This window comes from Drosophila yakuba, chromosome 2R (genome assembly GCF_016746365.2).
Source record: "Drosophila yakuba strain Tai18E2 chromosome 2R, Prin_Dyak_Tai18E2_2.1, whole genome shotgun sequence".
In the NCBI taxonomy this organism is placed as follows: Eukaryota; Metazoa; Arthropoda; class Insecta; order Diptera; family Drosophilidae; genus Drosophila; species Drosophila yakuba.
The window spans coordinates 15,031,997-15,058,025 of NC_052528.2; the positions used below are offsets into that span (position 1 = coordinate 15,031,997).

General features: G+C 44.6%; 2 protein-coding genes across 6 annotated transcripts; one reads left to right on the forward strand and one right to left on the reverse strand.

Moving 5' to 3' along the window:
- Positions 1 to 998: 998 nt before the first annotated feature.
- Positions 999 to 21,327, forward strand: LOC6530734 (homeobox protein orthopedia). 4 transcript variants are annotated; one of them, XM_039372158.2, is made up of 8 exons: positions 999 to 1,641; positions 2,139 to 2,402; positions 8,197 to 8,513; positions 9,118 to 9,273; positions 18,127 to 18,331; positions 18,442 to 18,567; positions 19,532 to 19,701; positions 20,103 to 21,327. In XM_039372158.2, exons 2-8 carry the CDS (start codon positions 2,372 to 2,374, stop codon positions 20,367 to 20,369), a joined length of 1,272 nt encoding a protein of 423 aa, XP_039228092.1. In that variant the 5' UTR covers positions 999 to 1,641; positions 2,139 to 2,371; the 3' UTR covers positions 20,370 to 21,327. The 4 variants fall into 4 exon arrangements, with proteins under 4 accessions (XP_039228092.1, XP_039228094.1, XP_039228093.1 ...); XM_039372160.2 differs by having other exon boundaries at positions 9,139 to 9,273; XM_039372159.2 differs by having other exon boundaries at positions 1,001 to 1,641; positions 19,532 to 19,698; positions 20,106 to 21,327.
- Positions 21,328 to 22,499: 1,172 nt separating this feature from the next.
- LOC6530735 (calcium and integrin-binding family member 2) lies at positions 22,500 to 25,962 on the reverse strand. Of its 2 annotated transcripts, XM_002091589.3 has the most exons (5): positions 25,053 to 25,118; positions 24,944 to 24,978; positions 24,275 to 24,417; positions 24,046 to 24,168; positions 22,500 to 22,943 (listed from the first exon to the last, which is right to left on the reverse strand). In XM_002091589.3, exons 1-5 carry the CDS (start codon positions 25,101 to 25,103, stop codon positions 22,726 to 22,728), a joined length of 570 nt encoding a protein of 189 aa, XP_002091625.2. In that variant the 5' UTR covers positions 25,104 to 25,118; the 3' UTR covers positions 22,500 to 22,725. The 2 variants fall into 2 exon arrangements, with proteins under 2 accessions (XP_002091625.2, XP_039228098.1); XM_039372164.2 differs by lacking the exon at positions 24,944 to 24,978 and having other exon boundaries at positions 22,502 to 22,943; positions 25,053 to 25,962.
- Positions 25,963 to 26,029: the final 67 nt, after the last annotated feature.

The following is a 26,029-nucleotide window of genomic DNA, read 5'->3' on the forward strand; positions in this document are numbered from 1 at the left end:
TGAACTGCAAATGCTGCGTCTTGTGCTTTTTAATTGGTACCTACACTTTTTAATTAACGCCCCCGATTTAGCCGTATAATACGTATTGGTTGGAAGAAGGAGGCAAGCATAATAAGCAGACATTGAGGGGCGTTGGGAGGACTTTGAACTGGGTGTAGGGTGTGGGGTGCAGGGTGTAGTGGGGTGGAATCCTTTGAATTGCGGTTGCCATGACAAACTCTTATTTCGCCCGGCATTCCGTTGTCTGGCTAATTCAACGTTTGTGCAGCATGCAAAATATTATAAAATTCCGCCGAATGTCGGAGGCAAAAGACGGGCAAAAGGGGGAAAAAAAAATGGAAACAGAAACAGAAACTAATAAACGACAACAGGTGAGGCTGAAGGCTGACACGTGGCATCAACAGCGCTTGATAAGAATTCAAGGCGCATTTTTGGGGGAGTGGACTTTCGGCAATAACTGTGGCCCGAGCGCCCGTTGCCAACGCGACCAGCTGTGGAGTATAGTTGAAGTCCTTTTTCGAGGGGAATCGAATCGAGCCTGTTGTTGCGGCATCGATGACACGTCCGTCTATCGATAGGCGGCAGGACCTGTTATCGCAGAGGGCGCCAAAAAGTGCTATCGTTCTGGGTCACACAGAACCCACCAGAGTTCCCTTATTCGCTGGCCTGCATTGTGGGCGTGGCCTGGCCTACGCACAGCGAGTGTAGCTGGCCTGCTCTAGCAACCGCCAGTCAGAGCGAGAGCGAGCGAGTGAGCACGCTGGGCTGGAAAGCAAGATGGCTGTGGGCTCAGGTAGCTGTCTCTCTTCCACGCCCGCCCCGGGGCGCTTGTATGCGGTGTGTTCTCTGTTCTCTTTGTGATTTTTGCAAATCAATGCGGGAGATAAGCAGCCCGCTGGCAGAGATAACGCTTGACTTAACCGTCAATTGTGCGAGGGGGTGGCGATTGAATGCGGCGCCAGTGCGCAGTCGTTGTTGTCGAAGTTATCAGGGGCCTGTGTAGTCAATTCGCTTTGATTTTTTCGCACTGCCCTCAAATGCAAGCGAGCAGCGCTACGTATACGGCGTACAGCTCCGATGCGATACGATACTGCGATCCAATTCGATCCGTTTCCGTTTGTCAGTGCCTAGAAAGCCGTCGCCAGCAGAGAGACACCATTAACCGAATTGATCTAATTTCAAAGGGAAATGCCATGGCATAACTAAGTGAAAATGTGCCCGAAGTGCGAAAAGCTATCAATTAAACAGTAGAAACAAGGACGAGCGACCACACCCGGTGGTGGAAGCAGGCCGTGTCCTCCGGCGGACAGTGTCCGGCTGTCAGTTGGTCAAACAGTTCATCAATAAACGATTTCGACTTCCGTTTCATTGCGTGTCCCCAAGCTGTGCATGTCTGCGTGTCCCTATGCGTGTGTTTGTGTGTGTGTGTGTGTGTGAGTGAGAGCTAAGGAAACTTTTCAACTTCCGGCCAAGTGACTTGGATTTAATTTCTTTGGCTTTTTTATGGTCAAGGCATTTAATTAATTTTACTATGGCAATTTGATCGTCTGCTGGCCTGAACTCTGACCCCAGCCCATAACCCTGTGGCATACACACAGAAAACAAGGAGGCGGAAAAAGGACAAGGAGTAGGAGGAGCCAGGTGAGTCCTTGGCCAAATGAGCAATAAAACTCAATGCAAATACCCACACAATCGAACTTTGGCAGAAGTTTCTGCGGTTAAGGAAAGTGAAACGGATTTAGTTTTCTGGTAAAACGCACAATACTCAAATTACCCAAATAGCTGGACATTTGACAAGGGGTCAAAGTTCATGGGAGAGCTAATATTTACAGCACACAGGCAATTAGTATTCTTAAATGTTTTGTCAAGAAAATATTAGCTTTTGGCACATTACTCAATGGAAGGAAAAACAGACAAAAATCAAACACTCATTTATGATACGAGAAATACTGTTACATTGTAGTGTAATTGCAAAATGTTGAAAGCTGTTTTATACAATGTACACTATAAACATAAACATAAACAAGTTTTAGTACTAAAAATTAACAAGTACTTTCAGAAGGCAAAAATCAACATATATTTACATACGACTTGAGCAGAAAGCAGCCATCCAAACTAACCAATCTGTTTACTTGCAGCCACACCCATTTCCACCGAACAATTGAGATGTAATTTGCACCGCAGGTGAACTTGAACTCCAACGTTCTGTGATAGACGAGTATACGAGCAGGAAGTCCCATTGGGATTCCGCCATCAGTACGATATCGATTCCCGATTCAATCAAATTGGATCCCGAATCTTAACTTTTGGAGCAGCAATCAGAAACAGCGACAAACTGTCGACTCTGTCGATCCGCAACTTCTCGGCAAACATGCTGAACAATCTTGGGGCCAATGTGCTGGGTAAGTTTTTTCCCCAAACCCTTTCGAAAGGGGGGAGGGGCTACGAGGGGGGGCTGCGTATAATGTTGCAATTAAGATCGGCAAGTGAATTGCGCTAATGTATAATAATGTGTGTATTAATCCATGGCATCCGATCCGGCTGGCCATAATTAAACTAATTTCTTGAGCACACCCACAAGCCCCAAAGATCGCGGGTGTGGGGGGTAGTTACTCGTACTTCCGATCTTGCGATTGCCATCCCATTCCATCTCATCTCATCTCCAATGTCTGCTAAATGGCCTATAATTGAGACGTCTAACCAGATGGCGCCAGGTGTCGCGTGCATTTAGCAATAATTAAGTTGTGTATTTAACTAACTCGGCAAACCTTCTCCGGATTCCCATGCCCATGCCCATTCCCAATTCCCAATCGAGTGTGGGTGTGTTTGTGTTAATTGATATAATTGCTCTTTTAAATATGCCGCAAATTGTGAATTACATTCACACACTCATTCATTCACTCGGCGCACGCACATGATTATCAAACTGTACTTGTGTCCTCATATTAATATATTAATAAATCATACATACATACGTATGTATGTACGTGTGTGCAGATGAATAAATTATTTTTACCACACTGTTGATCAACGATTCAAGCACTTTCAATTTTGGCAATCAATTTGTTGTTAGCCGGCCAACACTACCAGAAAATACAGTTTGCAAGTGCAATTGCAACTGCAACTGCAGCCATGGATGAGTTATGGCTCGCGTTTTTATTCAATTTTTATTGCCAGCATCCTTGCGTCCTTCGGAACGTAGCCATTAATTACTTTTATTAATTTATTGCCATTTTTCACGCGCCAATTGTCCACTTGGCCACTTGGGCCACGCGGCGTATGCGTAATGTCCATAGTTGCCATTGAAGATGGGTGTTTAATTAAAGGCTAGCGAGGAGTTTACACGCCTGAAACTGATCTTACTGGCTGCCATCTGTGCTATCTGTGCGATCTGTTATGGATTGCGACTGTCAAAGTTGGGCTTTAAAGTTTTCGCCGGATTCAACTTCTGCCTGCTCCGTTTGCCCATGGAAAACTATAAATTTCAATGAATCGCAGTGCGGAATCCTTTGGCCAAATCCTGCCCGCAGTGCTGGAGTCTGCCATAATAAATTTCGTGAGCCTTTTTACCGAGTTTCGCACAACAGAAGAGGCCAAAAAACATTTGCATACTGGTTGCGTGGTGGTCGAGAGGGGCAAAGTGGATTGTAAAAGGGGAGCCCTCTTACAATTAAGAGCAATTTGCATGCAAAGAAATGGCAGAACTTTCCCCGTATTGTCGTCTCCCCTACTAATGCTTCATTTGCATGCGAAGCGAAAGAAGCTCGAATGGCGTTCGTTTGGGCGCTTTTTTCGTGAGCCTCGCATTAATTAAATTAATTTCATGATTGCATTTGTAATTTGCACAGACCCCCTTCAGACCCCCCGTTGCAACCTCGAAATATCTGCGTGTGCTTCGCTTTGTGCGTTCGGCATTTTTGCGGTGGCCTAGGCTAGTGAAATATGTGTGCTTAATCCCGCTGAACATGGCTTAAACCCCCCCAGTGCCCCCCGCCACCCAGTGCCCACCCAACCCAGCAACCCAACTCCCATATCCGCTTTGCATTGAAATGTTTTGCGGTTACTGCGGATTCTGTTCCCAGTTGCGGTTAGTTGTTGGAGCAGCCCAGATTCCATGCCATGCCATTCCAATCTACGATTGGATCCCAACCCATTCAATCCAATCCCATCCCATCCAATCCAAACCAATCCAATCCAATCCAAGCGATCTGCATCGTAGTTTACCAACTGGAGGCCAAAGCCTATGTCCAGCTAAAAACCGCACAATTTCCAAATTTCAATAATTATGCACATTGCAGAATGCACATGCAACTGACGGCGAATCTGGATGCAAGTGCTCTGCCATGAAAGTACGTTTCTGGCCATTCGGCTGCGTTTCTGGCCATTCCGGTCATTCCGGCCAGAGGTCCATATATTTTGCGGGAGAAATCGCGTCGTTCGCTCCCAAAAACAGGCAAACTGATTTGCGCAAATTGTGCAAATTGCTTGCGCGATAAATTCATGTTTGCCAATTTTAATTAATTAATCGCTTTGTGCGGTTTTCATTTCGTTTCGCTCCTCTTTCTCGCCGGACCAACTAAAATGTTCGCATCAGGCCACATGTAAATGTATCTGGGTCCAGAGTGTTTGTATCCGCATCTGCATCTGTATCTGTAAATGTATCTGTATCTGTATCTGTATCTGCGTGCAATGTTTACAGTTTCGTATTAACGCTATCGCAATTTTGGGCCAGGCAGCAAATTTGCTGGAGGACCAAACTAAATTACGATGATAGATAACAAAATTATGCCCTATTAGCACGCGTCCTAATGATTTGGGAACATGCACAGGTTTTTACGTCAATTTTGCGGTTTACACAGTTTTTGGAAAATGTTGGTCAGCTTTCTTATGTTCAATGGGAAAATTGATAATGTGAGGCGTGAAATTAATTGTAATCACAGTATTTAGATTTTTGAAAGTATGAACTATGAGGGTAAGGGGTTTCTATACTGCCCATTGAATTGAAACGTTGTGATAAGTAGCTTAATTGGATTGGTTTTTGATTATATGAATACAAAGATATTTCGTTAAGTTCATTTGATTGTTTAGTTAAGCTTACATCTTATATCTTATATAAAAAGTGTGACTGCTTGTGTTAACTTTTTAATAGTGAAAATGATAGCAAGTAACCCATAGAGCTGCCACAAAAAGTTGACTTCAGAATCGAGAAACTTTAGCCCTGAATGGGACTACTGCGTCATCTTGATCTGCATACACAATGAACAGTTAGGGCTGCTTCTTTTTAATATTTATGTGTTACAACTGTAAAAGGCGAGGTGAAAAAATCAAAGTTAGACCAACTAACTAACTAGCCAAGCCGGACCCCGTTTCCACCGGCCAAGTGCGATTTCGAGAAGTGGCGCTATTTTATGGCTCCCAAACGTGGCCCCAACACACTGCCCCTCTGCACACACACACACACACACATACACTCATACACTCATAAATGTATCGTATGTAGGTACAATATTTGAAATTCGATTTGAGAAAACAGAAGGAAGCGGGAACAGTTGGATGTTAAAAGTCGCACTTCTTTGGAGCAACGGACCAACGAACCAGCGGCGATGTATCTGTGGATATGCATACGAGTATCTATCTATCTGCTATCTGCTCGCAGCGGATACATGTTTGAGATGTTGCCATCGAGCGTGAATTTTCAGCTGAGGGATTGAGCATCCAACTCGATGGAGATATCGCACCTAACACCGCGCCTTAAATTTACTAATCACGAGCAGAGAGTTTTGAGGTTTAAACGCCATTCGATGCGTGCTGCGTAATGCCCTAAAAATATATGTCACTGAGCTGGCAGCTTCAGATACTTTCGTATCTCTCTGCTACAGTTTGCCACAATTGCAGTATCTTATATCTTTTGGGTGGCTGGCAGTTTCGTCGAAAGGCGGAGGGGTTTGGTCCCGATTGGGGACGTCACCAGCTGAAAATCGCTAATGAACAGTAGCCGCACTGGGTGTATGTGTAAAAATTAGCACTTTCCGGGCAGCGTTTTAAAACGCAACAACTACAAAAGGCCTGCTTCAGGGAATGTCGCTTGTAGGAACTCCATATCTTTTATTTGTTGATATTTATATTTATGGTTTTATGTGGCGTCTCTCGACGCTCTGAACTCGTTCACCTGCTGCTGACTGGCACTGGTCAGTGATACTGAGTTGGGCATCGATGGCATCGCTTTCGTCGAATATCTTGTATCGCTCCGCATTTCTGACGTACGTGCGTCTGTGATGTATGCCGAAATTTTAACAAGTCCAGCTCGAAAACAATAAAAATCATTGAGAGCCGCCATTCCCGCCACCGCCAACATCAAAGTCGGCAATCGAGAGTGCTGCGTTTGTCCGCTTGAGAAATCGAAATGGATTGCAACTGGAAAAAAAGGATTGGGAAGCAGTGGAGGAGGAAGTTTCTTTTTTTTTTCCGCTTAGTTGTGATTTGCATGTCGGACTCGCTTTCAGCGGAAACTGGCCAGTTGCCTTACTGCCGCCTACACCTTCACTTTGGGCCCAATCCAACCGAATGGCCATCATGACAGCATCGTCCCCCAAAGGTTACAACTCGGGGACGAGAGTTCGCATCAACCGGCGATGAGTAAATGTTTGACTTGCAGCAACAGTTGAGTCCGGGCCACAAAGGGAATCGGGCGGAAAGAGTTGGGCCGGAGTCTCTCTCGCACGTACATGTTAAAAATTCCAGGCGTACGATGAAGATGACTCTCCCGTGAATCCCTAACCCCGGACCCCGAACCCTTTTCACTCACTGCCAATCCAACAATCCAGTGCCATCCAGCGATATACACGTACAAATAATATGGCAACAAAATAAAAATACGTTACGTAGTCAAGTGAGGCCTGAAGGTAGAAAAGGGGTTAGCACTTGGCGGCTCTCTCTCTCGCTTTTTGTATCTGTATCTGTATCTGTATCTGCAGCTGTATCTGTATCTGCACCTCTATCTATATATGTATCTGGAACTGCGCCTGTATGTGTATCTCAACTTCTGGCCATATCTGTGTATATCTCGCACCTCGGTTTCTTCTGCTCCGGTCCGCGCTCTCACGTTCGTTACTGTTTTTGGCATGTTTCGCCTTCTGAATGACAGGTTGTTGAAAAATTCAATTTATCCGATCGCCGCAGTTCGTTTCGAGCAATCCTCTAGTTCGTTAGCTCGGCGGTCGCAAATCGAAATTAATTACTATAAAAATACAAACGTTTTCCATTTGAGCGGCACACATGTGAATACGGAGTTCAGTTGTGAAACATTTTTGATAATCAACAACAATTCAATTCAACAAAACATTTGCCAACTTCGTGTGCGTGTGTGTGTTTTCGGTGGCATTCAAGCCTCAGTGCTGACCTTCTATCTGTGAATTATTGTGCATTTATACATCGTATTTCAAATAATTAGGCCAATCAGAAGCTACTTACATTCACATTGGACATCAAGCGATTGGCAACCACTCTCACTCTATTGCGCCGCAAGTTGTATCCGTTTAATAGCGCATAACTGCGAGTTCGTCGAGTGTGTTGACACCAAATGTACGTACAGGCAAGAATCAGTGAAAACATGGCCAATTGCATCAGTATCAATTTCAATATGTTCCAAGCCAGCCACTGCACGGGGCTTGAAATCAGATTCAGGAACCAAAGCGATACGAAGCACAGCATTATGCAGTACAAAAATATAAATCGATCGAGCTTAGTGAAGTCTTATTATTATTATTAGGGCTTTTGAGATATTTTTCCAAGCCAACTGAAACTGAGATCTAAAGTGATACGATGTTCAATGGTTTATTGATGCTTTTCATTTAATTGTGCTGTATAAATGGAACTTATAGAATGGGAATTTGGAATCGCAGAATTATTTTTCATGATTTACTTCAAGAAACTTATAAGTGAGCTTAAAAGCCGCCGGTCATGGCTTTTTGAGTTTAAACATAAATCTGCAGCCGTGGACGTATAAATAGCACACATCAGAACAGTAACTTTAGATCGATTATTTCAATAATTATATTGAATAAACCAAAATCTGCTTCTTGGCCATAAGAAGCAAACCTCTCCTAACAGTTTTTGTTGTAGTTCTCTACCAATCGCTTTAGGAAGTAACTGTGTTTTAGATAATTTAGTATTATAAACAGCATTTCTCCATTTCAGGCCCCAAGGATTGTGATCTGCCCAAGGCCGCGTTGACAGCACTGCACGCGGGTGTCAATAGTTTTGGCCAACTGCCTGTGGGCCCCAACTTGGCCGATCTTGGCGGCGGAGCGGGAGGCGGTGGTTCCTCCGGCGGAGTGCCAGTGGGCGGGGGCGTGGCACGCCTGCACATTTCCGGCGGACTGTGCGACAATTCCAATGCGCTGAACGGCGGCAACGGAAACGGAAGCAGTGGCAACGGCAACAACAACAACGGCAACAGCAACAACAACGGCAACAGCAACAACAACAACAACAGCATGCAGCAACAGGATCAGGTGAGCAGGCCAGCGCTATATAGAGAAAGAGAGCGGGAGAGAGAGAGAGAGAGAGGGAGAGGAAGAGAGAGAGAGGATGCGTCATAGCGTCATAGTTGATACGAAACTTTTTTAATAATCCATGTTCTTTTCGATGTTTATTTTTTCCTTCAAATTCTACTCTGCTATGCTACAAAATCCAAAATCAAATACAATCCAATTCGATTCGATCCGATCTGAAATTCGAAATCTGAAACGAAAATGCCAATGAAAATCTGTTTCCAAAAACGTGAATGTGTGTGTTCTGAATTGTGTAATGAACCTAATTAAATGTGCCATGAATCATATTCGTATCTTATGAATCATATACGTAAACTATAAACCAAAAGTAAGTGTACTTTGATTTTCATACTTTACAACCGTAGAACTCCTAACCTACTACTACTACTACCTAGTCTAATTGTAACTTCTGTAGACCGTAATCCGTAATCCGTAATCTGTATACCCTAACGTAGTGCGTAGCTTGCATTTCTAGTATGGTAGTTCACTGTCACTGTTGTCAAGACCCATCCATCGAGGACAATCCACTCATTATCCTTTCACCTTCGCCGTGTCTCTCTTCCAGCACCTGGACAAAAACAAGCAGAAGCGCCACCGCACCCGCTTCACGCCCGCCCAGCTGAACGAGCTGGAGCGCTGCTTCTCGAAGACCCACTATCCGGACATCTTCATGCGCGAGGAGATCGCCATGCGGATCGGCCTCACCGAGTCCCGCGTCCAGGTGAGTTAGTCCTCCAGAGAAATCTCGTTCCTTACAAGAATTGTGGTTGGAAAAGGGGTTCTATCTTCTCAAAAGAGAGCCTGTGTTCATTAGGCAGTTCAAACTCTATCAGTGATTTTAATTAACTAAGTCCAGCTTTGCATATGTGAGGACATGGCTTCATATCCTGCCGAACATTAATTGGATTGTTTTAGTGATTGCAGTCACTATTAATGCTCACTTTTCAATTAGCTTAGATTTTCACATGAAGAAAACCTGTCTAACAATAAACTAAAGCCATAATATGACTGTTTCTCTGGACCATTTAGTTATTATTGTTAGTGCAGTTGGATAACCATCTTTTCTTTCTCTGTACCAACTAACTTTGCGTGGTTTGTCCTGCGGCTCGACAGTTGTCAGTGGTGGTAGCTGTCGGAATTTCGGGCCCAGTTCGTTTTTGCAGCGACATGACATTTCACTTGTGTTGCACACAACCGCAACGGACATTTGGATTTCGGATGGCAGAGGAAATCAGGGGGATGGTGGGCATCCTTCTGCCAGCTTGCAACAGTTTACGAGGCTCTGGGCTGAAAGTCGCCGCCGAACGCCATTTAAGCGCCCAAAATTATACTTTATTAAAGCACATAAAGTCACATTTAGTCGGGCATTCAGCCACACCCACACACACACAGGATGCTCTTGCCTTTTGCCTGGAAAGTTTGAGCCAAACACACACACACACACACAGAGAAGCGTTGGCACATGCATACATACACACAATGGGCATTATCCTTTTGTGGCTGGCACAGCTCCCCTGTGCAGCTGGCTGCCATTATCCTTGTCTCTCTTCCGTTCGCCCCACCAAATCCCCGAATACCCCAAATCCCGAATCCCAGCTCCGCGAAGGTCCTTTTTGCATGCGGGCGGGCATTGTTTATGCGACAATCGAATTTACTGCTTCATTAAATTTGTGTTTAAGCTTCCGCTTCCGCTTTCACTGCTTGCTGTTGCTCATTGCCTGGGATTTGTGCTCCGAAAATGGGCGGGAATTGCTTTGCGGTGTAAATGAATGCCAAGAACTTGAGGCGTTTGGCCTCTTTGACTTTTGGACTACAACTACTGCTAGCTAGTAGCTACTGCTCTAGCTAAAACAATTAGCCATGAGTGAGCAACTGAGCGGCGGCGACACCTTCATGATGATCCTGCCCACATCCTGCCCAGCCGCCGGATGTGTCCTACTTTGATAAATTGTTTTAATAATTGCGTATCAGTGTTTGCCCGTTAATGCTTTTTTCCAACCACTTCGCCAGCGCCCGGGATCCGGTTGTCCGAAAGGACAATGCAATCACCTGCCAGGGGGTAAAATCAGCAGGATGCGGGGTGCTGGATGTGGGGTGAGTCTGGATGTTGTTCAGTTAGAGAGAACTGCCGTCGGCTTTCACATAGCTTTCTTTTTACGTTGTTGTTGCAGTCCTGCTGTTTTAATGCTTGATTTTGCGTTGTCGTTGCGGCTTAGTGGATGTCAGGCCGTTGGATTAGTTTTGGGATTGCTGTTTAATAAAATTAGCATATAAATTAAGTTCGCAGTCGAAGGCGAAATAAAACATTTAGAGCATCGAAAATTTCACACTTTCACGGCTATGCGAGCGCTGAGGTCGGCCCTTCATTCGATATGCACACACACGTCTGGCCCTAAATCAATCTACAAGGATTTGCAGTTAATGACGGCATAAAGACAGACCTCCCCCGCTCAGCATTCCCCTTCATCCTTTGGTAGATAAATGCCCGAAAAACGCTTGTCCATATTAGCCACCGAAAATCAAGTCCAAGTTATGCGTGTGTGTCTATGTGGAAGTAAGGAAGCACAAGGATATTTGCCCGGGCTTCAGCAGGTGCATAAGTTATGAGGCTCACGTAGTGCGTAGTGGCTGAGCGGCAAACTCACACGTGTGGCTTGCAAAGGAGCAGCATTTATGGTGAATATAATTTAATAAAAATAAAGATCGCAGTTAAGGAGCAGCTGCCCCTCCTCGCGCTCTTGCCTAATCGGATTTTCCCAGTTTTGGGCCAAATTACAATAGCCGAAAGCAGCGGGCGGCAACCCGACAAGCCGGCAATTGTTAATTTGTGTTTTCACACTGTGCACAATTTGTGCAAAGGACAATCTGCTTGTCACACGTGACATCCCCGCGGGGGGGAGTCTTTTTGCGGGGGGTGGGGCCTGCCACGGGGGTGTGGCCAAGAAGATGGCCCACCAAATTGACTTATCATGATCTGGCATTGTCAACAGCACCGTTCTTTCGCCTTTGTCTCGAAGGCTGCTACATTTATTGGTTTGTTTATTAAATTGTTGCAACACCAGGGGGTGGGGCGGGGGAGGGGAAGAGAGGGAGGGGAAAGGTCGAGCGGCGGCACAGCACGTGTCTGTGTTGGTGGGTGTGTGCCGGTGCACTAAATGAATTTCTCACGTGATTAATTTGCCCGGCAACCTGGCCAGTTCTCAGGCAAATTCGCGGGGAATGTGGTGAATGCAGAGACTAAGAAAACTAATCATTTGCCTGGCAACAAATGCAATCTCAATGATGTGAATCAATGATTAACATAGCAACCTTCACACAAACTCATCGCAGTATCCTCTTGTTGTTTTCAATGAAATACAATTGTGTGTGTTTATTCAACAACGATGGAATGCATACTTTCGTTAATTTTAAATGTCGTGTTTCAATTCAATGTTTTTAGAAACTAATGCCTTGATATTCTTGAGATTATGTGTTTCCTGCAAGGAACTTTAACCATTCCTGACTCAGCAGAAAGCGGCAATATCGATTGTACCAAGCGAAGTGGCCCATTCCCATCCAGAATGAAGGAACTCATCGGCCTGCCCACTGTGAGCAGTGATAAATTATTGCCTCGACTTCAGACAGAACTAATTTATTTGCTGAGCCGCCTAATGCCCCTCTAATAGCCGTTCCCCCGCCCACCTCCCAACTGCTCCAGATTCTGGAGAACAGGAGAAAGCAGGATGCTGGGGATATCAGCTATATCTATGTGACGCCCTGCCAATATGCGAGTTTTGCGCCAAAATTAGACGAAATATTCTCATAAAAAGAGAGCATCTTTATTAAAAAACTGAAAGTAGTGGTGAGGGGGCAGAGGGCAGAGGGTATACACGGGGTCAAGGAGACAAGGGGACACTGTAAAATGGCGAATATTTTTCAGCGAAGCACTCGAAGTTGGTCCAAAGGCGACTGGGTCGCGTCTGAATAACCATGGCATCGCACATTTTAATTAAACTTTAATTGAAATACCAAAAACGAAAATATGCAACCGACGAGGAAAAGGAAAAGTGGTAGCCATACCAAATAAGTGGAGGGGCTAAATTTAGCAAGAGCTTTAAAAGCCAACTCGCAAAATGGGGGAAAAGGGGGCGCATTCTCCATAAAATGCACATAAAGAGCATCAAGGAAATCTGGCACGCATTCTGTTTATGGCATATGAAGCAATTCCAAAAGCAATTTCGTTGATACTTTTCATTGAAATGTTTGTGTGAAAATGGCGTGCCAAAGTGCCGGACGGACTTTTGCGGGATGGGCGGCAGATTGGGGGTATTTTCTGGGATAAGCTGCTCCAAATGCTGCCGCCATTGATAGAATGACAAGAGTCCCCACGACCCAAACACAAAAACAAAAAAACCAGAAGGAAAAAAAAACTAAAAATAAGCGAAAAAAGGCTGAAAAACTTTGTAAAGCTGGGAACAAAACGAATCCGAGGGCAGCATCCTGGAGCTGCGCATGCTCCACGAATGCAGCGTAACATTTTCGGGGGTTGCATTGGACACCATCCCCCAATGCTCCCGTACCCCGGAACCCCGAAACCCCTTAGCCCAATCCCCGAAACTGAATCCCAATCTGAGCGCCGTAAGGAGGCTGCAGTTGCCCACGGCAACCCACAAAATGAATGGCCGAAATGAAAAACACAAGTCCCGAAAAATCGGAGAAAAAAACAATGAATATGCAAAACTATTTCATAAATCACTAAGTTCAGAACTCGGTCTCGGCAACCCCAAAGAGGCGAAGGAATCGCTTTGATGCCAAAGTCTGTCAAAGGACACATTTCGCCGAAAGAGACGGCTAGAGTGGGTTGCGGGAGTGTGGGAGAGAGACGGCCATAGTGGACTCGGTCTCGGCGGGTTGGAGCTCCAATCCCAGGGGAATTCCGAGCTGGGTGGTTGGGTGGCTTTCTGGGTAGGTAGCGGCAAGTGTTGTTGGGGCTGACTCGTAAAGCAGGATTTAAAGGATAACATAAAATAAATCGACTGGTATTTGTGTGTGTGTGTGGGTGTGGGTGTGTGAGCCAAGAAGGGCAAAGGGAAGCAAAAGTCGAGACGGCATTTTATGAATTTATACGCATTTTTTATACGCTCAGGAATGAAAAGATATTGGCCGAAAAGCGATTTCCATAAACCACTCAGAGCCGCAGTCGCACTCGCAGGATATGAGAGCGCAGATAGGACCAATAATGATAATAAAAAGATGCTCGAGCTGAAGACAACGAACGCAAAGCCAAGAAAAACAAGGGCGACATCAAAGGCCGGCAGCCAGGGGACAGTTTGTGTGGACTTTGTTGAGTGGCCATTTTATATTTCGGTTGCTTGGCAGCCCCAGGAGGGGAGGGAGTGTGCGGAGTGGAGTGTGGAGTGTGGAGAGTGAAGTGGGCTAAAGGAAAAGCAATATCCTGGCCAATTGATTTTTGATTATGCCCCCGACAAATCCAACAGCGGAGAGCGAGGCAATAACCAATCCACAGGATGCCAGAATGCAAAAATTGTCAACGCAAACGAGCCGAAAAATATTATTGCACTTTCTGGCTTTTGCCAATCAAGCGTTTATTAAGAGATGCTCTCCACCTGCCCTTCGATCTCCATCGGTTTGCAACTAGCCCCGCAAATAATATTTGCATTGGGGCTAATCGAATTTTGATTGCATTTCTCTGCAGCTCTCGCACAACTGCGACGCTTCAGCTTTCCCCGCTTCAGCCGACTGATAATTTTGAAATTGGCTTTTCAAGTGCGGCTTGTGCTGTGCGGCAAAGTGCTTTCCTATGTCCACATCGATGTGAGCACTCGGTGACACATGCAAATCACGGGCAAACGTGAAAAAATCCGATTGCAAGTTCGCTCTGATTATCCTTACAGCTGTTAAATCGGCCATTAGGCATAATGTGCAATTAATGTTGCATAACGAACCGAGCTGAGCAGAGCAGATATCGTAAACAAGACGGCAACGAGGGGATCACATAGATGACATACCATTATGGCACGCAACTGCAATCATAAGCTGAGGGTTTCGCAATGACAGTGGCCCAATAAACAGACAGGTTCATAATAAAAAGCCGCTGCTCCTGCAACACCCACCCCATCATAACACCCAAATCCAGATCCTGATCCTGACTCTGCCACCCCGGATGGGCAGGACACCATCCACCAGCCCATAAAATCAAAGCAAATCACTTGTTATCCCATTTGCAGCCGCACTTCCTCCCCCTCCTCCCCCCATCCGTGTAATTTGGCCGATACTTAATTTCTGACTTCTGCTTCCATTTGCTCGCCCCTCGTGGGCATTTCTGAATCTACTCTACTCCACTCCCTGGCTTCTCGTTTCGTTTTCTACTGGGTGCTAATATCTGCGGCCTGCCACAAGAAATTGCCTTTTCATGAACTTGACTCATTTATTATTTGCAACAGTTGCCCTCCCTGTTTGTTTGCCTTTTGCCTTTTGCTGGTGGTGTCTTCTCTGCCTTTGTGACTGCTTTTGTTTGTGTCAGTTGCGAAGTGAAAATTAAAAGTCCAAACATGGAAATGCTTTCGTATGGAACATATGGCTGAAATTTTTATTTGGACCACCAACTTGTTTGGGTTTTCGTTTTTTGTGAGTCTGGCCATGCAGTCTGCAGACTAAACTAGCTGCTTTTTTTTTTATCGAAAAAGTTAATCTTAAAGTAGATAGTAGCTAAACTAGGTTGTTTAAAATAGATAGTAAGTAGCTCGTTGGAAATTTGCTTTGTAATCTATTTAAATTACTGGCAATTTAATGAAAGGTTGCTTAGAAAACCTTTTAAATATTTTCTATAATTTGCTGATGTTGTCACATAAATCATTAATTTTTTATTATCATAAACCAATATGGGTTTGATTGCCTGTCAAAGGTCTTTTAGTAAACTGGCAGATATCCAATATGCATGCCATTTCTCCTTAGAAAATGCCTCCCTAAAAGGCCGTAAAAAAGGCATATGATTTGAATTTCGGCTGGAAGACAGCCACTCAACGACTGATAATTTATGCATAAGGGTGAAGCTTAAAAAATTACCGTTAGACACACAATTTAACGCGACATAAGGAGCTATTTTTTATGTTTTGGTTGGGGTTACGCTTCACATCGTGTGCAACTGAAGGTGGAAACAGAAACAAATCATTGGGAAATACACACATACAAACTGGGATTGCCAGGCACACACACACACCACCAAATAATGCAAATACATACGAACACTTTTCGGGCAGACATAAAAAATAAATGTTTTGTTTAACCGACATTTTAACGCCTATTTACGTGCCGTGCACGTCATGCACGTTATGCCAATTTAATGGCTCGCAGCCTTAGAACAAAAAAGCAGGCAATGACTTTTGGCTTTCTCTTCCTCTTGCTGCCTTCCGCCTCGCTCTTCTTCTTCCACCTACTTCCGTTCGCATTCCTTGTGTGTGTGTGTGTGTGTGTGTGTGTGTGTCTGTGTATTTGCGTGTGGGTGTGTCTGTGCGGTCGAATAGGGAAATGCTCTCACACGAATGTGGCTAGCAAAATAAAACAGCAAGCTAAATTAAATTTACCGAACCCAATAAGCCAGAAGGAGACGGCAACACGGATGGGGGAATGAGACGGAGCGAGGGAGAGAAAGAGATGGCGAGCACGGAGGCCAGACAGTCAGACATTGTCTTAAATTATTGAATTAAAAGTTAATGAATAGAGCGACGCATAAGCACGTAAAAAACATAAACAAGTCAAGGTCGCCGACACAGCCCAACCCCCAGGCATAAATATATATTGTATATCTGTGTGTACATACATACAAACACAAATATATGTTACACCCCATTATCCCACCCTTTCTCCATCCATTATCCCTTGCACAATCTGGCACATTAGCGTCCCTGGTGTAACATCCAGAAAACGAGTGATATTCCGACCTGAACAACCTGCGATAGTTCCAGTTCTGCTCGGTTGGGTTGGGTGCGTACACAGAGAGATAATAAGTATTTTAATTGTGAAGACTATTTAGGAGCTACCCCTTCAAGAATACATCTATCAAATGGCATAAACTATTTACTTGCAAGAACTATACACGAACTATACATTGAAGATTCTCTTTTTAAATGACTACAACTGAGGTTATTTTTTATGTGTATAAATATTTTAAATTAGCACACTTATTTTTCAATTCAGATTGATTTTTTCTGTGCCCGAACTGGTTGGCTTCTGGTTTAGGTTTAGGTTCTGCTTCCGTCGTCGTTGTCCGACATATGACAAACCCACTGGGGACCATCAGGCCATCAGAAGGCCTTACAAGCAAAGTTACTTTGCTCGAAACTTGCCATTTTTCTTTCTGGCTCTTCCAGGCAGCGACTACTCCCCGCCAGCTCGTTTCTCGCTTTTGGCCCGCTGTTTTGGCCGTATTCCTTTGCCATTAGTCTGGCGCACTCAGACAGAAACAGTCGACGCCGACAGTCGGTGACAGCTCAAGATTTGCCACGAAATGCTGGGATTTATAAATACTATATAGCCATCTACCTATATAAGTACATATGTGTGTGCCTGTGTGTGTGTGTGCCAGAAAGTGCCTGTGTGGGTGGTTGGTTGGTTGGTTGGTTGTGCATAACGGTTAAGTTGTCAACCCGACTGCGAGTGATGTGGATGCGAAAGCCTGATGGCCTGGCAAAATCGTTTCCATGTCACTAGTCATTCAACGGCAGGCACTTTGTTTTTATGTTTTTTAAGCACAACTCGAAGAAGGCTGAAAAATAAAATTCTACCAGTTCTGAAAGCAAAGCATTGCCTGAAAGTGGAGAGCTGATGGCTGAGATACATAGCTCAGAGAGCCAGCGGATACAGCCTGCCCCTAAATGTAGGCAACCCTTTTTTGGCCCCAACTCCTTGCGCTTGTCTATCCAAGTGTGTGGGCGAGTGGGGGGAGTTGGGGGTTAGGGTGTGGTGTGGTGTGGTGTGGTGCAAAAGGAGATGTGAGATGTGAGGAGTGCTTGTGTGCTGCCTTGTAAATGTCAAAACCTCAACGTGTCTACCTTGTTCGGCTCCGCTGTTCTTATGCATATGGAAATGCCAATTTGAAGCGGGCACATCCGACACGGGCCTCGACCTCCACGACCCTAAGACAAAAGCGTATCGAAGGTCCAGCCAGCCACTCGGTAGTCAAAGATGCCAAATTGCCCGGCTGGTGGGTGGGCCACTGCCCATATTGGCCAAGGAATTTACATATCGAATTTATGCACATGTAAATGTGGTCCGGTTGCCGCTTCTGCGTGTGTGTCTGTGTGTGTGCTGTGTCGAGACATGTTTTGACTGTCACGGCGGTAATTGATCTCGATTAAGACCATGTTTGTAGGAGGCAGCAACTTCGCAAGAACCCCGAGGGGTTGGGCTGAGCTTGCCCTTAAAGCAAAATATGTTATTACCTTTAAATCACTTGGTTTTTGGCCCAATTTGAAACATTAGTTGGAATTCTATCAAGTAGTTGAAGTACTATAGTATCATAGTTTACTCCTATATTAAACAGTTGCTATAGCTCATTACCCCGTTATCCCTACAGGTCTGGTTCCAGAACCGCCGTGCCAAGTGGAAGAAGCGCAAGAAGACCACCAACGTGTTCCGCACACCGGGTGCCCTGCTGCCCTCCCATGGACTTCCGCCGTTTGGCGCCAATATCACCAATATCGCCATGGGCGATGGTCTCTGTGGCACGGGAATGTTTGGCGGCGATCGCTGGAGCGTGGGTGTCAATCCGATGACGGCAGGTGAGTGATTCCATAGAGCCCCGAAAGAGAGCCACCAACTAACAAACCCTTACTAACTGCTGCCATTTCGCCAACTAACTGCTGCTCCTGCGGAAAACAAATGGGCTCAGGCTTTGGCCAGCTGAATCAGTCGTCGCCACTGTCGTCCTCGCTGAACAGCGGCCTAAACTCGGGCATTAACATGGGTTCCGCCTTGGGAGCGGGCAGCTATCAGCACTACGGTCTGAATGCTCTAGGTAGGTGTCATCGGGTTGGGTGTCAATCCCCAAAAGAAGCCCCCCTACCATGACGATCACATGTCCGAAAATTTTCCATCTGCATGCTGACGACAATGGGCTAGCGTTGACACTTTTGCGCCTGGCATGATTTTATTTATCGGGGGGCTTTGTTTAGTCGCATATTTGCCTCGGGAGGCATTTATTTGCTTTGCTTTCGATGCCATCGGGTTCCAAATCCAAATCCAATTCCAGTTTCAGTTCCAGTTTCAGTTCTGCCCGACAATTGACCAAACACGACGCTGAGTCCGCTGTGTCTCACATTTCTTTGAACTCATCACACTTTTTTCGGTCCTCAGTTTTCTGGTTTCGGCTTTTGATTTTCGGTAGCCCCAAAAACATATGCACATCGTATCATTTATAATGCCCCGGACAGCCTGTTTGCTTGATCAATTAACAGGCAGCCGTTTAATTTTCAGGAATACCCAAAGTCATTTTTTCATCTTCGTTATTTCGTTATTTTCTTATTTGGTTTCGTATAGTTGTGCTAATTGACATTTTGGAGACATGTTCATGTCGATTTTTTATTTTTCGGCTCTTGCTACCGTCAGCAAAGTTTTCATTGTTACACTTTTTTGTTGAGGATTTTACATATTTTGTGTGCCCTGCCTGGCTGGCACAAATTACTGGGTGACATCACGTAATGACAACAAAAAAGTTGCTTTATATCCAGAGATAAGAAAGATGTACCCGTCTTATCAATCAAGTTCCAACAAACATCGTTGATAGAGCAAAACTACATCGAATGTTGCATTGATATAATTTTAATGGGCTATAAATTCAACTCCCAGATTGTTGCTTATAATATTTCTTTTCCATACCCAAAAGTCAAGTTTTTAAGTTCGAGTAAACCAGTGACTTAGCTCTTATCTGTGCAATTTCACTGGACGCTTACTAATTATGTGTCTCGTAATTCTCCCCGCAGGCGACTCCATGATGTACCAGCACAGTGTGGGCGGGGTCAGTTGTGGGCCCAGTGGTTCGCCGAGCGCCACCACCCCGCCGAACATGAACAGCTGCTCCTCGGTGACCCCGCCGCCACTTTCCGCGCAGCCGAACTCCAGCCAGAACGAGCTGAACGGCGAGCCCATGGTGAGTGCCTCCGGAATGTTGTGCCCACTGAATGTATGGACACAGTATTCGGATGAATGAGTACGATATTAGCTTACCTAATTTTTTTTTAAATTTAGTTTTTAAATCAAGTGCAGGCGGAACTAAAACTAACTGGGTGTGTGTCATAAAATGAGTTGTAGATGTGTTATAGAAGCTCAATTTATAATGGGTCCAAGTTTATTACTTCAACAATGCTATACCACAAGGTTCTAGTTCTATTTAAAAAAATTTTAAGTCCAAAATTATCTAAAAAAAATGAGTTCGATGCAGCCAGCATTTGAAATCCACTAAACTTCAATGTAAACTTCCATAGCCTTAAAATTATAAAAAACCATTCAGCCTAAATAATCAACACTAAATGTTAATCCATCTCTGTTGTTTAACAGCACCAACAGCAACAACAACAGACTCACCAACATCAGCAACAGCAAACTCACCAACACCACCCGATGGCGCCACCAACACCCACACAGCAACAACAGCAGCTACCGCAGTCCATGCAGTCACCGTCAGATGGCGCCAACGATACACTACACAGCATCGCAGCGCTGCGGCGGCGGGCTTCGGAACTAAACGCGATTCCCTCCTACCTACAGATGGCGCCACACAACTACGAACACTACAATTCGAATTCGAACTCGGTCTACTGAAATTTGTTGAAAAGCTTCGAAAGCTTTTCGGATTACGGGTGAAAAGCCGACCGTTGGGAATTCAAATTGCGAGGCTGCGCCAGCGAAGCGTTATAAGATAACCAAAACTTATAGGCCTAGGCTTAGGGCATTGTACAATTTATGTGTTTGCATTATTTGTTTCATGATTTCCACGATTTCCACTAAACTTAAAAGACTATGATGAATGTAAACCATGTATACGAGAAACGCAGCTTGCGAGAGAGCACGAGCACTAACGATTTATTCGAAGCTAGAACCTAAGCCAACTATGAAACTATTCCCGCATGAATTGTAGACCTAGAATTAACAATTAAAAACGTAACATTTGCAGTATACGACAGCTGTATAAACTGGATCGCCAGCGAGGATGGATCGAAAAGTATCCTCGTGGCGTCACAATAATTTTTGGCCAGCCGAATTGCGCGTGACTCGCGCTTAGTTCGTATTTAAGCATAATTACAAATAATTACGCCTAATTGTTTAGGACTGTATGTAAGTAGATCTATTCTCATGTAAGTGTTGTTGTTTTTGTGTATAGACAGTATACTTCCGTTGCTATCTCTCGATCTAACCATACGATACAACCACAACCCATAGCATAGCGAACGAGCAGCGCCGACTATAGCGAACTGTAACTGAAACCATATGAAACCCAAATCGCAGCTCAAGTCTCAGCTCAGCTCTCATAACAAAACCGAAAATAGAAAATCGCAAATTGGAAACCGATAGCCGATTAAGATTCAGATACAGATACAGATTCAGAGTGCACGCAGCCAATGGATTACTTTTACGATTACCAATTACAAATTATACAATTACAAATACCACTATATATATGTACATGCATACATGGCATACTTGTAATAGACTTTCTTGTATCGTTTAAGCCTAAATTTAAATCCAACTAAAACAAAAAACGAAACACAATTACTCTGTATGTAATTATGCGTATTATTAAATAGTAAACTAAATTAAAAGCTGAACGTGATTTGCATACCAGTGAGTGAAATGGAGGTCTTGTAAAGAAAAACTCGTTCATTGAGTGGCACACTTTGTGCCTCGCATCGAGTGGATAATTGATATCTAATAAGTATCTATGAAAAAAACTATGGCTTTGAGGGCTATGACTACAGATACATAGATAGATAGATAGATAGATAGATAGATAGATAGATAGATAGATAGATAGATATATAGATTTCCTATGAAGTAACCATTAACGTGGCCACAATATATAAAATCATTTGGTTTTCACCAGTAGTTCGTTAGTTACTAGTTACTGACTTCAAATTTGTTCGTTTTCCACTTTCTTGTTGGCTGTGTTTATCACATAACTGCGTCACATGAGTGTCGAGATTTCGACTGAGAGTTCGGAATTTCTTTATTTTTCATAATTCAGAAATTGTGGGACGAGTGTGTCCACTTGCCACTCGTTTTGCACCCTGAACCCCTGCAGATGCAATTACAATAATTGAATAGGATTGGGGCGACAGGCAGATGCTCAAATGTCAAACAAGTTTAAGCTGAAAATTGCCAAAATTTATAAAACTTTGACAGTGTGCAAAGCATACACACACCCTCACACACACACACGTGCACGTTGATAAGAGTCTGCTTTAGGAGAGAGTGTGTGTGTCCTGGGGCCAGGACGATTTCCATTCGCAGTGACTCCCACTGATTGGGGTCGAATTGGGGCAGGAGTGCAGGTCGTAACTGGACCCGACTGCATCCATGGGCTTATAAATTTTATAATGCTCCCTGACATTTGACATGCACATTGTCACGACAATTGGCCTGTGGAGTCTGCACTACCAGTGGCAGTACTATTGGCATTGCCGTCCTATCCCCATCCCATCCCATCACCAGTGACCAGTGCACAGTTGCCATAGACCGTAACCCGTAACCCGTAACCAGAAACGGAATCGAACCCCGGAATCCTAAACCCACAGGCTCTTCAGCTGGGCAGGCAGCTTAATCACACTGATGGCACTTTCATGGAATATGTTCGGGTATGTATATTTGATGCCAAAGCGCACATAAACAATTTAATAAAATAGAAAAGAAAAACACTGAGGCATTTCGGTGCGCATTGATATCAATTTGAATTAAATATTAAAAGCTGGGTTATTTTATTATAATAATCCACGCTGCAGATTTCTTATTTTTCAGCAGTGTAATTGTATTCCATAAGTTAGCTTCATGCTGCATTTTTACAATAGGTTATGAAACAATAGAACTAATCGAAAAAGGAAACATAATTCTATCGATATAATATTACTTTAGAGCAACCTACTAAAGATATTTTCTCTAAGTGCACCACCGGCGAAAGACGGTTTCATATTCTGATGTGAAAGGTGGAGAGGAAGTCGGGCGCACGGAGTATAACGTGCTCGAACTCCAAAATTGATAACTTGCCATCGCCATCGACGTCGGCCTCCTCGATTACCTTGTCGGCAATCTGCTGGTGCTCCTCCGGACTCAGCTCGTTCTTGGTCATTGTTGTCAGGCAGGACATGAGGTCGGCGTGCCCGATGAAGCCGTCCTGATCGAAATCTGCAAAGTTATGCCAGACGTAAGTACACACACTCGCACACACACTCATGTGGAAGGAGTGGAAGGATTGGGGGAGAAGGGGAGAATGGGCAAGGAGATGGCTTACAAAACTTGACATTTTCTTGCACAAAAGTCAAGTGATGTGTGCCAAACTGAGTTTGCCCAACAGTCAGCCACGTCAGCATCCTTGTGCCACACAGGTAATCGCTTGCTGCACGTTTCAATTTGTGTCAATCTAATAACGCACATTGAAATAAAGTGCAGCCTAGCTGCCTCACCATAACTTGACTTTCGCAACTAGTTTGGCAAAAATTGTGTCCTTTTGCAGTTGCAGTTGCTGCTGCTACTCGACCTAAGAGATACTTTTGCATCCTATTGATTGGCGACTTTTGGCCCATTAATTTCGTGTGTCAAGTGCACAATCAATTTGCACGAAACTTTTGCTCCATTTATGGTGGCATATTTTTGCTTTTTTCGCTTTTCTAATTTAAATTTCAATTAAAATGCTTATTAGAATTTATGGCTCTACTTGAACTTTGGCCCCGCAGCAGCAACAAAAGCAACAATAGCTGCTGCCTGGAACGGCGCCACAAATTGCCCGACCGCGAGTCACCACAAGTTGTGTTTGTGTGTGCCACGTTTGGCGGCCATGGCCATCTTCCACATGCTCCACTCTCTCTCGCATTTCGGCCAAATGCAAAGAGGGCCCACACACACGCACACAACTAGGGCAAGTTCGCCAAAGGCAATAAACACGGGCTGCGGAAATGCATAAACAAAGGCACAAAATGCTGGCCACCAGCTGCAGCTGCAATGAAGATGGAGTTCAGTGATGGCAAGGAATGTATTTATCTCCAGTACTTAGGAGCCAGTTTTAAAGACAACAAAGCCTTAACAAAAAGTCTTAGTTCTTTGCATACATATGAAGATTCCATCTTCGTTGGCATCTCTTTAATACAAATGCAATCACAGCTCAGAACGCACAACCAGGCGTATACGTAATTTCCAGGCAACAAGATTGTTATATTACCAAACTCGCGTTCTAATGGCTTAAACAGCTTCCATGCTACATTGTCTTTTCCCATCACTGACGCCAACTTACCATAAATTTTGAAAGCGTAGAAAACTTTAATGTCCCTCGGCGCCTGTTCGCTAAAAACGGAGAGGGCGTCCAGAAAGTCCTCAAAGGATAAATTGCCCTGGCCATCGCGTGAGAAGGCCTCGCCTGCAAAAATTGGAAAATTGCTGTAGTCCGTTCGTTTTTAGCCCGTTTTTTCTTGTTTTTTTTTTTTTTAGCATTGGATTGCTTTGCTTATGCTATTGTTACGCACATATTCGCCGGCGAAAGGGATTCTCACGCAACTCGGGCATCTTCTCAATGCATTCGCAGGGCACCTTCACACTCGAGGCCTGACCTTCGGTCATCTGGCGAGGCACCAGATCCGGCCGCAGCTCACGGAATCGCTTGTGAACCCTGCAACAAAAGGACAAACAAGGATAAGGGACTATTGGGGGGCAGTGAAGCTGCGAATACCCTGTCCAGTTGGGCCTGTCTCGCACAGCAACAAATCAAACTAATTGAAAAGCACCTTTGGTTTTCATAAAATACCCTTTGTATGCCCATATGAATATTGAATTACTTTGCATTCAAAACATTAAAAAAGAATCTTTCGTCGTCCTTGGAAATATTATTTTATATTATTATATTGGTTTAAAAAGTAGGCTCACTCTCTCGAGGCTGCTGATCAATACTGTGGATACCCTGCTGAAATGGTAATCCCCGGGAAAGGGTATGGAATGTGATGTGTTGGCGGGGTCAAAGGGCAGGAAGATGATGGGCTTTGTGTTCTGAGTGTCTGTCGTGTGTGTGTTTTCTTGTGTTTCCCGCTTTTTGTTGCCACCGCGAGGCAAACAATGGGAGGCTGCAAACAATGGTGCTTTGTCTGCCGCCATATGAAATGGAATAGTTTTGTCTTATTAAGGGAATACAAATGGCCTACCGCAGGATCTCCTTGCGCGTGAAGAACGTGCAATCCTTTCCGATTTGCGGACCAGCAATGCATGAAGAGAAATTAGCTCCGGGTTCACTTCATCTGATTGATCGCTCACCTGGTAGTCATCCAATTCCTGTTCCGTAAATGTCACAACTTTGTTGCCCATCGTTACTCGTCAGCCAGTTGGGTTCAGTTCAGTTTGGTTCGTTTCGTTTTTGGCTTGAATCCGCTTGGATTGGTTTCTGCTTTTTTGCGTAGCTGCCGGCCAAACCGGTTAGTCCCAAGCGTGAATGGCAACTGACACTGTTGCCGTCTGTGGGCCAACTCCCAGCGCCATAACTTTGCATAGCTCCATGGCTCCATGGCTCCACGGCTTAGTACACTTCCTGCGGCGCCTGACCAGCGTATGGCGCCCGCATTCGCATGGAAATTAATTAAGGAGTGTTCAGGACCGCCACACCCACTCCCACTTCCACACCCACTGCTATTCCCATTCCCCCATTCGGGCCCATAACTATACAGTTACCATGTAGCTCTCGCAGGTCAGCGCCGTGTATCCTGCGGTTTTTTCCTGCCCCTGCTGCTCTTTTAGCTGTCAAGCTGCGGTGAAAGCCGTTTTTAGAGGTGCGCCCCCATAAGTCCGTGGAAAAATACGGAAAAACTAAGCCAACTCTAGCGGTCTAACGAATGGAAAGTACCTGATAATGGCACTGATAATTCATTGTCTGATTTACATAAACTGTGAAGATCCATATGACGTTGTAAGTGTTCTAATGATTGCTTGCTAATAGTTACAATCAAAATAGTTTTTTCACATGTAGTGACTCAACATTCTAGTTTGCGCCATTCTTAAGTTCAAATCCTGTAAGTCAGCAGTAAGACCTCGGCTTTGGCTCCGCTTTCGGCCAATTAAGCAGATTTAAGCCATGAACTTGCCAGTTCTTAGTCGAAATGTCTGACAGTTTACACTTTAAGCGCTTAATGGCCAAACCTTTTGCCTTTCTGCTGCAAACACTCGCACGAATTCAACATACCCATACCTAAATATAGCTATAGAAAGAAGTGCCAAAGCTGCAACGCAAAAAAAGCAGC

Coding starts and splice junctions, on each gene's coding strand:
- LOC6530734 (XM_039372158.2), top strand. CDS start 2,372: ATGCTGAACAATCTTGGGGCCAATGTGCTGG. Junction 18,568..19,531: donor CTACGGTCTGAATGCTCTAG/GTAGGTGTCATC, acceptor TTCTCCCCGCAG/GCGACTCCATGATGTACCAG. Junction 19,702..20,102: donor TGAACGGCGAGCCCATGGTG/AGTGCCTCCGGA, acceptor TCTGTTGTTTAA/CAGCACCAACAGCAACAACA.
- LOC6530735 (XM_002091589.3), bottom strand. CDS start 25,103: ATGGGCAACAAAGTTGTGACATTTACGGAACAGGAATTGGATGACTAC. Junction 24,169..24,274: donor TCCCTTTCGCCGGCGAATAT/GTGCGTAACAAT, acceptor CAATTTTTGCAG/GCGAGGCCTTCTCACGCGAT. Junction 22,944..24,045: donor CTACGCTTTCAAAATTTATG/GTAAGTTGGCGT, acceptor ATAACTTTGCAG/ATTTCGATCAGGACGGCTTC.